The 12,393-nt window shown below is 37.6% G+C and overlaps 1 protein-coding gene across 3 annotated transcripts in view; it reads left to right on the plus strand.

The window, feature by feature from the left end:
• PRUNE2 (prune homolog 2 with BCH domain) overlaps positions 1-12,393 on the plus strand; it is a 146,504-nt gene that overhangs the window by 127,973 nt on the left and 6,138 nt on the right. Inside the window, exons 20-21 of one of the 3 annotated variants that reach the window (XM_053932473.1) lie at positions 1,016-1,063; positions 3,232-6,214. The exons of 1 other annotated variant lie outside the window; for it this stretch is intronic. In XM_053932473.1, coding sequence (XP_053788448.1) covers positions 1,016-1,063; positions 3,232-3,247 — 64 coding nt within the window. In that variant the 3' untranslated portion in view covers positions 3,248-6,214. Of the gene's footprint in view, positions 1-1,015; positions 1,064-3,231; positions 6,215-12,393 lie in introns of those variants that run through there. One more of the 3 variants, XM_053932476.1, reaches the window with a different exon arrangement.

A 12,393-nucleotide genomic window follows, 5' to 3' on the forward strand; every position in this document is an offset into this window, starting at 1 on the left:
GAATTTATACTTGAAAAAAATATTATATTGTCTATGGTTACTTAATAAACCAGGGCCAGGTAATGATCAGATACTTTAAAATGGTAACTCTGTGCTTTGACTTGAATATAATGTGGTAGTATGGTGTAGAGTACCAAAGAAATCCTTAAGTGCACAGTCCTTGAGTCACTAAGCAAAGCTTAAGGAAGTGTACAGTGCACTTCCCTCATGTGAGTATTGTACACAAAATTCCTGAGCAGGAGTCTCTGTCTGTTGGTTCTAGTATAACATTCTCCCTTGCAGTTTTTATAACTAAAGATTTTGAGTTTTGAAGTTTCTTTGCAGTCATCTTCCTTTTGCTTGTGCACTTCAGGATTTTCAACTTACAGCTTCTTTGCTGTACTTTTTCCCAAAGTTCCTTCTTTTGCAGTACACATTTTCCTTCAGTTCTTCTGAGGTTAGTTTCTAAAACGACCACAGAGAAATATCTAAAACACTGGCCACTGCTTTCTGATTCTAGGAGTTAACCCTACCTCAAAAGCAATAAATTCACATAAGTAGTTATCTGATACCACCTGATTATTTTGTTAAACTAAAAGGCCTAGCCACCCTTGAAATGCAACTTCTATCCCTTCTGTTCAAACATTTTCAAATGCATTGTATATGTGACAATGAGAACTCTGTGGAAAAAGCTGATTTCTTGTTACTCCATTTAAAATAGTAGAGGCAGCAGTGTAGCAAGTGAAAGGGGAATGAAATATTCATATGAGGCATCACTGATTATTGTTACTGTTGGATGTGTGAGATCACTGTAGTGCATTTCCCTTCCCCAACTTAAAGAAATAGCTTAAAAATTTGTTGTGTGTTGCGGGCACTAAGATCCCTACATTCCTAAGAACAACAACATTTGTGTGTTTGTGCTGTCAAAGATACTCACTACAGTTAGTTATTACATCCCCAAATTTGATGTTATATTTTAAAAGAGAAAGAAATCAACACAGAAAAAATGTTTACTTATCTTTTTCCTTGTATCCAGAACTAGCTGCCTCTCAAATGATCCAGAAATGGCTTCAGTGGAGCAGGAGTAAGAATTTATGCCTAATACTGTCATTACATTTTAAGATTACTTTACAACCATACTGCTAGGAACTGAGGCTGGGTAGACTCCTTAAAGCTTTTTTGAGACCTAAATACTTTTATGGTAATATTCAGGAACAACATGGTACAAGCAGACAAAGCACTGAAGCTTTGTTATATTTACATTTTATTTACTTCATATATGTGTTATATACTGAAGATTTGTTATGTTTGTGTTGCATTGGGAATGTGTTTGAAGTGTCCTTAACATTTCCAAGCAGAGAGAGATATAATTAGTAGCTTGAGAATATTCCAATTAAATTATATTAAAAACAGATAGAAAAAGTGCTGCATGACCACAGTGAAGATGGTTCCATGCATTATCCTAAATTTTGAACTTGCTATTCTCTTGCCATACTCTTAACATATGCCTTCTCTTTGCTTTTTTGCTTCTCAGCCTCTTTTATAATTATTTTCCTGATTAAATCTCAAGCATCTTTGTCTTTTCCTTTCAAAGATGGACTTATTCCCTTGGAAATGGGAATGTGTCAGTCCTCTGTGCTGTTGCTCTGTCTGATACCATAACTGTAGTATGGAAATGGAAAACCCTGCAGTGCTGCTCTTCCTGTTGATCAGTGGGAGTGTTTGTAGGTGCAATGTGCCACAGGAGTGCTGACAGTTCCTTGCTGGAACAGCATGTCAGGAGAGCCAGCCGTGCAGCGGAGTGTGTGTCCTGGCCAGGGTGCACAGGGCAGAGGGATTGAGGCCTCTGCTCTCCCTGCCATCTGATGGGTCTGTAGAAATACACTGTTGTCTCACGCTGTACGGGAAATACTTTATCGTAAACCTGAACCCTCAGCAAAAGATTCCTTCAATAGCATGAGTATAAGTAAACAGGCAAATTAGAAGTGTATGTAGCAAAATGTTGCATAAACAAATTGAAGCTTTGGGTTTCACTTAAAAAAAAAAAAAAACAACGCTCTAGTAAGGTATCACTCTGTCATACCTTATACACATGGTTAGAACTTATGGTTAGAACCATAAGCTAAATTCCTGATTCCTGAACTGGTTGACATTATACCTCATCTCTTTTTCCTCAGACACTGTTTTATTCTATAATGAGTCAACATGAGAACTGTTTTTCAAAGTAAGAACAAAAGATGTCATAAGAACAAAAAAAGACATGTTAAAAAAAACTACGTTTGTGTATGATTTTGACCTTTTGTGGCTTGAACAACTTTCCTGTTTTTCTCAAATGATAAGCTGGGCAGCAAAAAGCAATATGAGAAGAGAATTCACATTTATGTTAAATAAATATAGTTAAGGCCAAATTAATGTTAATTCATGGCATTTATTTTCTCTGCATAAATATGAATCTGTCTTCAGAAGTGGCAATAATTTTCTTGTGATCATATCCCTTATTTCTTGTGTCATTTCTTCAGGAAATATCATTCTATGTAAATCCCTTCACTCTGAGAACAGCAGTTTTACACAGACTTTTTTTCTGAATGCTTTCTGCTGAAGCGCCTCTGGAGTCTGCCCAGCACTTAGGTTGCTTCTGTTGTGTCTTTCATTTTGTTCCAAAGGCTTTTGTCTATTGTCATGCTCCCTTGTGTTCTATTTTGTTCAACTCCTTGCACTTCTTCAAGACTTTAAAAAAAGTATTGGGAAATAATTCATAGTGGAAGAACCATTGTGTAACAGTTCATAAATATTGAGGAAACTTTAAATTGTGTATTCTTTAAGGGAGACTGTATCTTGAGGCAACATTTATGAAGTATTCTAAAGAATACCTTCAAAGTTTTTGAGGATATGTGCTTTGCACTAAGTAGCAAAACTGTACGGTTAGGAACATTTTTAGGGGTACCCATTCATCCCACACTGTTGTTTCATTCCACCAGTGGATCTCCCCCGACCTGATACACTTCAGCTTGGAATTGCTGAAAAAGTAGTTGTTAATTTCAATAAAACAGTAACAGAATTTACTAAGGTGTGTACTTCCATAGATGTATATAGGAGGTAAGTTATTTCACACTACTGCATTCAAATAAATGAGAGATAAGGATACTCAACACTTTGTGGGAGCTCAGGATTGGGGAAATAACTAGCTCTATGTTATCAGAGCACTCATTAATTTTTTGTTGTTGTCTTTGTCATTTTGTCTTTAATAAATAGCATCAACATGAAATAAGAAGCATCGTTGCCAGGCATTTGAAGAAGAGAGTTCACATGGATTTTCATCACCCAAACAATCACAACCACGCTGTACAATAAGTGATTTGATCAATTGTGTTTGGTTTTTAAGTTTCCCCTGTCATTCAGCAGTTCAAGAAGACTAAGAGGGCCAGTCCTATGGCCATAGAAACAGAAGAATTTTGGGTCCTGGTTATTTTTGTTGTTTTCAGAAACAGTTTTCATTAGGAAAGCTATATCATCTAGCATTGGTTTCTCTGTGTGTGCCATTTCTGTTTAAAAGGATACCATTTTACCAACAGTGTGCCTCATGAATAGGTCAATGACAATGAGGATTTTTTAATTTTTGTTTTCAGCATATTAATGTTTATGCATAGCTGAACCAACAGTTATTGTTACAATAAGTGTTATTTTGCTTGTGTCACAGAGCAGCAGCAACTTTACTGTTTAAAAATAACTTTAGAAATTCTGCAGGACTTTCTTGAATTTGACAGGCTGTGTTAGATCAGGCTTTTGGCAGCCTGTCATAGTGAAGGGTGTCCCTGCTCAAGGCAAAGGGGCTGGAACTAGATGATTCTTAAGGGCCCTTCCAACTCAAAGTATTCATGCATTTATGAATTTATGTTCCTTGAGGTTTGAAAAGTATTTCCATCTTCATTAAATGACTTTTTAATTTGATCAGAGAAAAGTGTGATATACTAAAAAATTAATAATTAGTCTTGTTATACTTCCCAAGCATGAATGAGTAACTGAAATTAATTTTATGGTAATAATTCAGTTTTGTATGTTTATTTTAGGCATAATTTCCTAGAAGCAGCTAATCCTGTAAATCACTTTCATATATTCTAAAATCCTTGGAGCATTAATTTATTGCTGCTTTTTAAGTCTGTTTCTTCCAGAACACTTTTTTTAAGGTTATGAGCCTTCAAGTGACATCCTGTCTCCAATTGTGAAGGGTATTAATTCTCTGAATATGAATCACATATTATTTCCTACTAGGAGCTGAAAGCTGGGAGTCATATTCATTTGTTAGGAATATTTGTTAAAATCTTGCTCCAAGTATTTCTATTAGATAAAAAAATAAGTCTTATATTTGTATTTATTGTCTGTGTCACAGAACACACCAGTAAAAACATAAAAAGGGAAAAACCCTAAGCATCTTTTGTTTGCTGGGGTCCTATTTATTTGCACAAAAGATACTGTAGTAAGTCTTACTCCTTACTGGGAAATAGCTTCATTTTCTCAGATCATGCTTTTACAGGAGTGTGCAAATCAATTATCTAGTGATTTCTTTTTGTCTGCTTTAAAAAGACATGAGTCAAGAAAATGACAAATGTTTTCTCTTACAATAATGAATACACATAGGCACTTTCCAAACCTGCTGACTCACCTGCATTTTGGGAAGTCCTAATGGAACTCTTCTTATTACATACTCTCTGAAATACTATTCTTTTTTCACAAGGTTCTTGTATGCTCTAGAATTACGTCTGTGGATTCTTTACTTTGTAAAGAAATCCTTAGACGTAACAATTCAAGATAAGTTGCATCTTATTAGTATGGTCTAACTCTAGTCCTGCTTTCAGTTCAGAATTACTGATGAACGAGAAAACAAGCAAAGTATTTCTCAGGGCATAAAGTTTAAGCAGAGGCAATAGAGCATGAGCCTTCATTTTTTCAGCAGGATCTAAACTGAAAGTTCTATTCTGTCTTTCATTTAAAAGTTTGATGGGTTTTTTTTTGTGGTTTGCACATTTCCAACTCTGTCAGTTTCTGTCTTGTATTTGCAAGGTAGTCTGCAGTGAAGCAAGTGTCTGTCACTGTGTGCATATTTATTCAGCTATTGTAATGAAGAATGACAAAATTGTCAGAAAGGCAGAAGAATGCTTTCTTATTGGCCAGCATGAAACCCAAAATACGTGCCCTCTACTCTGTATTGGTGTCTCTGTCTTAATTGCTAGTGTGCTGTATCACATCTTTCTGTCAGTTCCTGTAAATTTTCACAAAGGAAGGGCCTAATCCTGCTGACCGTTGTTGCTGCTCTGTAACCTTGTCCTAAACTAGGGTCTGGTAGTCTTCACCTTTTCTCAGATATTTGAATCCTGGCTTGTATCTGCCTTATAAAAGTGTTGTCACTTAGTATATTGGGGATAATGTTTTATGTACAGATTAATATTTGTATTGACTTCCAGATGCTTATTAAGCTTCATTAAGATCTAAACTATTAAAAGCATTTAGTAGCATGAAGTTGCATCTTTTGTAGAGCTGTAGTTGAAGCCTCTTAGGACAAGCCACATGACCTGTGTGATGCAATAGATGAGAAAAGTTTCCACTGGAAGAGAAGTTCACCACAAAGCAGAGGTTCAGCACAAATCTTCATTCACTCTTTCTTCATTCACTCTGGAGTATAAGAGATTTGTGGTTTTAATGGTGGACGTCAGCTCAGAGTTTAATTTAATTCTGTTCACTTTGTGTGAAATTACTAAGCAGCAAAGTTACAAATTAATATGATTATTTTGGGCAGAATAATGGTGGCAGCCTGAGATGAAAAGAATTTGCTTAAGCCAGATGGCACATTAAAACAAAACGGGTCATTGATGTGATAGTTAAAAATTGATTACAGGATCAAAGTGTGGTTATCTTTGCTTATTAATATGTTTTGAAAAGTTTTTTTTAATGTTATGATAAGGCAATTCTGTGTTATACTAACAATAACATATCAATATTACTAAATCAGTAGTTTGTTGAAAGAGAAATATAGTACATATAATTGCACAGATACAAGCTTTTATATATGGATTTTTTCTACTGTGTATCAGAGTGCTCAGATGAAATATAAATTAGTAGTTGCAACTTTTTTTGTTAAAATACCAATGCTGACTTAAATTATAGATTAAACAATACAAAGATATCTAATAGCATTGTATGGATATATACCTATGAATCAGAAATAAAGAATTGCAACCCACCACTGGACATACTTCCTTTCAGCTCCAAATTGCAGGGTTTTTTATTCCCTGGGTGCATGGAAACACGTGATTGGTTTAGTTCACTTCTTTACATGGTTAGAAATATTTTGTTTTATTTTGCATTCCCTGTCTGTCCATCCAGAAACTGAAACAGAGTCAATTTTGTGTCTCATAGTATTATTCCCCATCTCCATGTGTTAAAATCCTGGCTTTGTTGATATTAGCAGTATTGTTCCTGAAAGAAAGCAGAAGGAACTCTTTTAAATTTCTTTCTAATTTGTCTGTGCTATTATACAAAAACAAATCCACAGACAGTCCATCTTATATGTCAGAAAGGCAAAAGCTGCGGGGCAGAAGGAGATTAACCTGCTCAGGGTGGTTTCACAGTCAACAACCTGATTGACTTCAGTGAAGGAAGGGGTCAGAGCTGCTGGTGGACATGGAGTCCTCTCACTTGCCTGGTACATTGTGCCTAGTGTCAAGTGGGCCAATTTGTACTGCCACTAAGTAAACCTGGATGATTTTTGGAGCTATCTTGATCATTATCCAGCAAGGCACCAAATACAAGATTAAAGGGGATGAGCTGTGGCTTCTTAATTGCCACCCACTTGAAAGCAGCTCTGTGAGTGCTCCTAGACCTTTTCAGAGTCAAAGAAGTTGGATTAAACAAACCTTTCATACTTGCTGAAAATAGGTTTCTTGACTTCTGATAGGTTTGGAGATTTAACAATGTTTACCTAATTACCAGTTTAAGTGTAGAAAGTGACCCTCAATTTCCTACTAGTGGCACTAGTGGAAATAACTGACAGGTCAGATTGTGTTAGCTGTGCAGCCAAATTTATTTATTTCCAGGAACAAGAGGGGTGTTCCTGTATTGTCTGGCACAGATGAAGCCAATTGAGCAAGCATCAGGAGATCAGCAGTTTTACTTCTCATTTACTGTCTTGTTCCTCCAGTCATGCAACCCCTCTGGCACCCTGTTCCCATTGCAAAATGCAGCTGCCGTGCAGACAATTATCTCCTATGCTCAGGAGAAGACCAGAGAATGGCACTGTGAAGTTAAAATATCAGCTGTTCCCATTTGCACTGTCATGACTTACAGTTCTGTAGTCCTTGCTTTACAAAAGGCCAAACACTACAAAATACAACCTGTCCTCCTAAAAAATTACTTTGCAGAGGTACTGAAGTCTCTTCAAAAACTATGTACTTGGTTCTTACACTTACTTTTCCTAGAAACATTCACGCATTTCAGAAGTGGTCACTTACTGCTCACACTGTGTGAATTCTGTCAGCAGTCTTAGTGACTCTGCTTTGTCCATTCAGCCTGAGCAGTAGAATTGACTAGGCTGTGCTCTGCCCTGCTAAATTTGAGAATCTGAAAGGAACTACAGCCTAAGCTTGCCACATTTTTTTTATTCCTTGTTGTTTTCCTGCATTTGAGATAACCCTCTTAAATGTAGCATTGTGGAAATAAGGCAGAACATCTCTCAAGACTTTTGGTAGATGATAGTACATTTAAAAGTGCAGACTACTGCTGTAGGCTTTTTGATGTATCTGTGCTCGTTGATCCTGCAGCGATTATTATTTTTAAAGAAAAACACACACTGCTGATTTTATAAGTACATTTGCAATCTCCTTTTTTTTTTTTTTTTCCTTTTTGGAAAATCCGGTGTCTTTTTTATATAGAACAGAAATCAAAAAGCAAAATTGCTTTTTTTCTTTTTAATGAATTAATACTATCATTATTAGAAAAAATCAATTTTGTGTGCTAGTAAGTGCATATACATTAGCATTATTAGCAAGGTCCTTGTTGGCTTGAAAGGATGAAGGTTTTGGTCTTGAAATCATCTATAATTATGCTAGATGTGAAAATGCAACTGTACTATGTTACCGCTATGGTAAAGACAGAAGAAATGTCATTTCAAGCTAATATCATATATTATGAACAAGTTGTTTGAATGCAGCACAGCACTGTTTCTGAATGATTTTTAAATGCTTTGAGGGTCCCAATAGACCCATGTGTTTGTCCTAACACTACAATAGTAACCTATGAACAGTCTTAGGAGTAAATACTGACTCCAAAGAATGAGGTTTCTGTTTTGTTTGAGTTGACCAGCTGTGACCTCTTTGGGGGGCTGCTGCAGAAAAAAAAAAAATACCGTGTTTCTCACACAGTATCTAGTCTATCAGAAAAAAACTGATAGACTCTAAGCATTTCAAGCCACACTGTTCAAAGAAATTAAATGTATTCCTTAATTTCACTTCTTAGTATTGTCTGTTTAGATTTTTATAAGTCCAAACTCACTGCTAAAATATAAGCAGTTAAAAAAAAATTCAAATCTGCCATGTCAAAACTTTATCTTCTTATCTCTATTATGTATTTCAGTAGACAGCAAGCAAAGCAGCCTTTAGCAATGGTAGGAAAATAATCCACAGAGTACTTCCCATGCTGCTCCCTGAGGCCTGGTATGTAAAGCAGACTCTCTCCATGAGAGAGTGACTCAGAAAATGAAGTGCTGGCTTTCTAGCACAGACCTGTGTTAAGCCATCAAGACCATAAAACTTCATCTCTGTTTTCATCCCTTTGAAGTATGAATAACTGCCTTAAACAGTCAGCCGAAAGAACACACAGAATATTAATGTGAAATTTGGCCTTTATGATGTAAAAAGTAAGAATAAGGAACACAGCTAAAATTATCACTTAGAGAAAGGAAAACTAGGGGAGGAAGGACAGGTCAGGGAAATGTCTGGGAGAGGGTAGGGTTACAAGCATCTTTCTGCTTGAGGCTCCAGTCTCCTTCCAAATTGTGATTCTCCTTGGGGAGAGCTTTTGAAGCATAGCAGGCCTGTTTGCCTGGAGCCATTGCTTAAAAGAAGCACAAGTGAGCTCTGTTCCAAATGTTATTTTCCTCCCTTATTTAAAGAAATGATGGAATACCTGGAGATAAGTGGCTTAATCTGGTGTTCTCTCAGTTTGGAATAAAACCCATTCAGCCAGTGTGTAGACAGCACAGGGGAGAAAACTGAAGAAATGGAAAATGTTGCACAAATTTAGCAAATGAAATTTTGCACTTTTCTTAGTGACTTGCACAGAATAAGCATGAGTCAGAAGACATCATAAGTGTGAATTAGGAAACAAATTAAATATAGAAAGGAAAGAGCAAGATGCAATAGGGATATGGAACATGGTGTTTCATAGTGGAAAATAGCTGCAGGAGAGAAATTACAGAATAGAAGGTGAACTATGCCAAAGAGGAATAATGGAGACCAGAAATGCAATGTAAAATAACAAAAAAAGCTTATCACCTCAGGAGAGAATTCTTGTATTATTTGACGGATCAGTAGCAGTGCTCAGACAAGAAGCTGCCATCTCCTGAAGGTGTGACAGTGGTATATGGTAGTATAGATTTATATAGAAATAAAAGACCTCAAGTTATCTGCTGGCTCACTTCCTACTGCATTACCACTGGAACAGGAAAGAAAATCAATATGGTGAAAGAAGTGAATTGAACACTGCAGCTTTTGGGATCAAGCAGCAAAATTAGTGAGACCTTGCTGATTCACTAAAGGCGGTCTGATACTCTTTAAGTAGAAGGGTTGGCTTTGGTGGAGTTCCATCACTGATATGATCATACTTACTGAACAGATGAACCCAGAACATGGTCCACCAATAAGGTTGCACTATCCAGGTGGTCACTGTACTCCCAGAAGGAAAGATTCATAGGTACTGGCTGCTGCTGTTTTCTCTGGAATCAGTTTTGTTGGGAAAATTTTCCTTTAAAATAGAATTTTGTTTCGTTTTCAGTAATTGGAGATTTGGAATCTCTATTCTGTCTGGTAGGCTGTGACACACAGTAACGGTGAGAAGTGTCTCTCATTGACAGCTCACATTAGATGGAGAGAAAAACCAAGAACACACCCCTTCCTTCTTTTTCTCCCCAGCTCTGTATGCTGAGCATGTTGCCTTATGGTCAGGTTGTGATAGCTCTTTAATCAGTTAGGTTCAGTGGTTCTGACTGTGTCCCCTCCTGACTCCTTGTGCATTCCCAGTGGCTGGTGGTGTGGGTGGAGCAGAAAGTGGCTTGACTCTGTGTAAGCCTGCTTAGCAGTGACTAAAAAATAATTTACTGAGAGGTTGGTAAGGCACTGGAACAAATTGCCCAGACAAGTTGTGGATGCCCCACCTCTGGTTAAGGCCAGATTGGATAGGGGTTTGAGCACCCTAGTCTAATGAAAGATGTGCCTGTCCATGGCAGGTGGGTTGGAACTAGATGATCGTTAAATTCCCTTCCAACTCAGGCCATTCTGTTGTTCTGTGATCTGTTTGCTAGCAATGTCGTTTTGGCCACAAATCCAAAACAGAACCATACAAACTACTATGGAGAAAGTGAACTTATACCCCAGCCAAAACCAGTACACTAGCTCAAAAGCAAACTGCTGTTAATAAACATAATTTTGGCCTGCTAAATCTGAATTCTGGCATCTCTAGCTTAAAATGTTGTACCTTAAAAAGAGCAGTGATCAGCTAGACACTGGTCTAGATGCTGTTGGTGTTCTGACATTTTCAGTTCATAGGAGGCTTGTCAGACAGGTTCAGTACCTGCTGTGGTGCACCTTCTCAATTGCCAGAGTATGAAGGGAGTAAAAATGCTTGAGGCTAGTGATGTGAACCCACAGAAACAATGCTGTCACCAATTTTGTTAACTTACTTGCCCGATCTAGCAGGTCCCAGGGGGTGGGATGGTGGTGGGGGGAAGACGGGGGAAAAAGCACTCTGTTGTACAAAATCAGACAGGGACAAAGTGGGGTAAAGAGGTAAACTCCCCTCAGAATTGCCCTTCTGAAGCTGCCTAGACACCCTTCTCATTTTTGATTGTGATTTCAGCTGCTGCACTTTTTGCAAAGCTGGTTCTTTATTTTCCTCTCGTGTGAGAAGGAACAGCCTAGGAAAAAAAGCAGGACGAGAGCAAAGGTGGGCTTTTTTTGTGAATGCTGAATAGAACCCAGAAGAGACACTCTTTTGCATCCCTAATAGCTTACTCTGATTTTTTCCTCTCTGGTTTGCTTAGCCTGGTAAATTGTTGTTATTATCATCATTATTTTTACTACTACTACTACTGCTACTACTACTACTACTAATAATACATATTAGGTGTTTTCACTTGCCTGTTGCCATTCACCAGCACTTCTTCCATTTATAAACTGTTGGAGTCCAGGACATCCATCTGGCTGGCCTGGCAGTCTCGAGACCCTGGCAGGGGGCTCAGAGACCTTGGCACGAAGTCAAAAACATCTGTGGCTTTGATTTTAGCCCATGGGAAAAGTTGCCAACTTTATATGAGGAATTACAAGTCACAAGGGTTTGAGTAGTGTAGTAGCTGAATTGACACAGGGTGAAAAAGTAGAATTTTGGAGTTTTTAGAATGTGATTCAGGGGTACAAGATGGAGGGATTTGGGCGTGTCCTAACCTTCTTCTCCTTCTTCTTGTTTTCCATGTCTTGGTGTGATGGTGACACTTTTCTACTGGTTTAAGGTAGAGACACACTGTCTAACATAGATGATAGGTATTGGCACAATATTGTAAATACAGTACACGTAATTTCTAGTATAAAATGTAAACACCACCTGAAGCGACACACAGAATGCCATGGCCTCCTTGCTAGACGGAGCTCGGCAGGTCAGAGAAAGAATGTTATAGATAAGGAAAAATAAACAACCTTGAGAAGCTGATCCTACACTTTCCGACTCTTTGGCTGCACGGGCTAGGAAACAAGGACTTTTACAATCTTGGGGTCATCCCGACACATAGAGACACCACAGACCCTGAGAATAAGCTTCCTAACTTTATGCCAACTTCAAACGAATAACTACTATTGATGAATGGCTTCATTTTTCCATGTTTCTGATTCGAACAGCACTTTTTTAAAGTGCCTTCTCTTGAAGTAGGAATGTGGTGCAGTGGGAATCTTGAGGAAGCACAAGAAGGTTTCTCAGAATATATAGTGACCTGAAGCTCAGAGATTGTGAAACAGAGTGGTGACAACTCACCTAGGTAGACAGGTGTGATATGATGTGTTACAGTAGACACATATTAATAAATATATATGCATATGTATAGCTGCATAAATTTATGAGCAAAGCCAGAATTGAGAAAGATCATATTGCATTCAAGCCTTT

Source organism: Vidua chalybeata, chromosome Z (assembly GCF_026979565.1).
Source record: "Vidua chalybeata isolate OUT-0048 chromosome Z, bVidCha1 merged haplotype, whole genome shotgun sequence".
Taxonomy (NCBI): domain Eukaryota; kingdom Metazoa; phylum Chordata; class Aves; order Passeriformes; family Viduidae; genus Vidua; species Vidua chalybeata.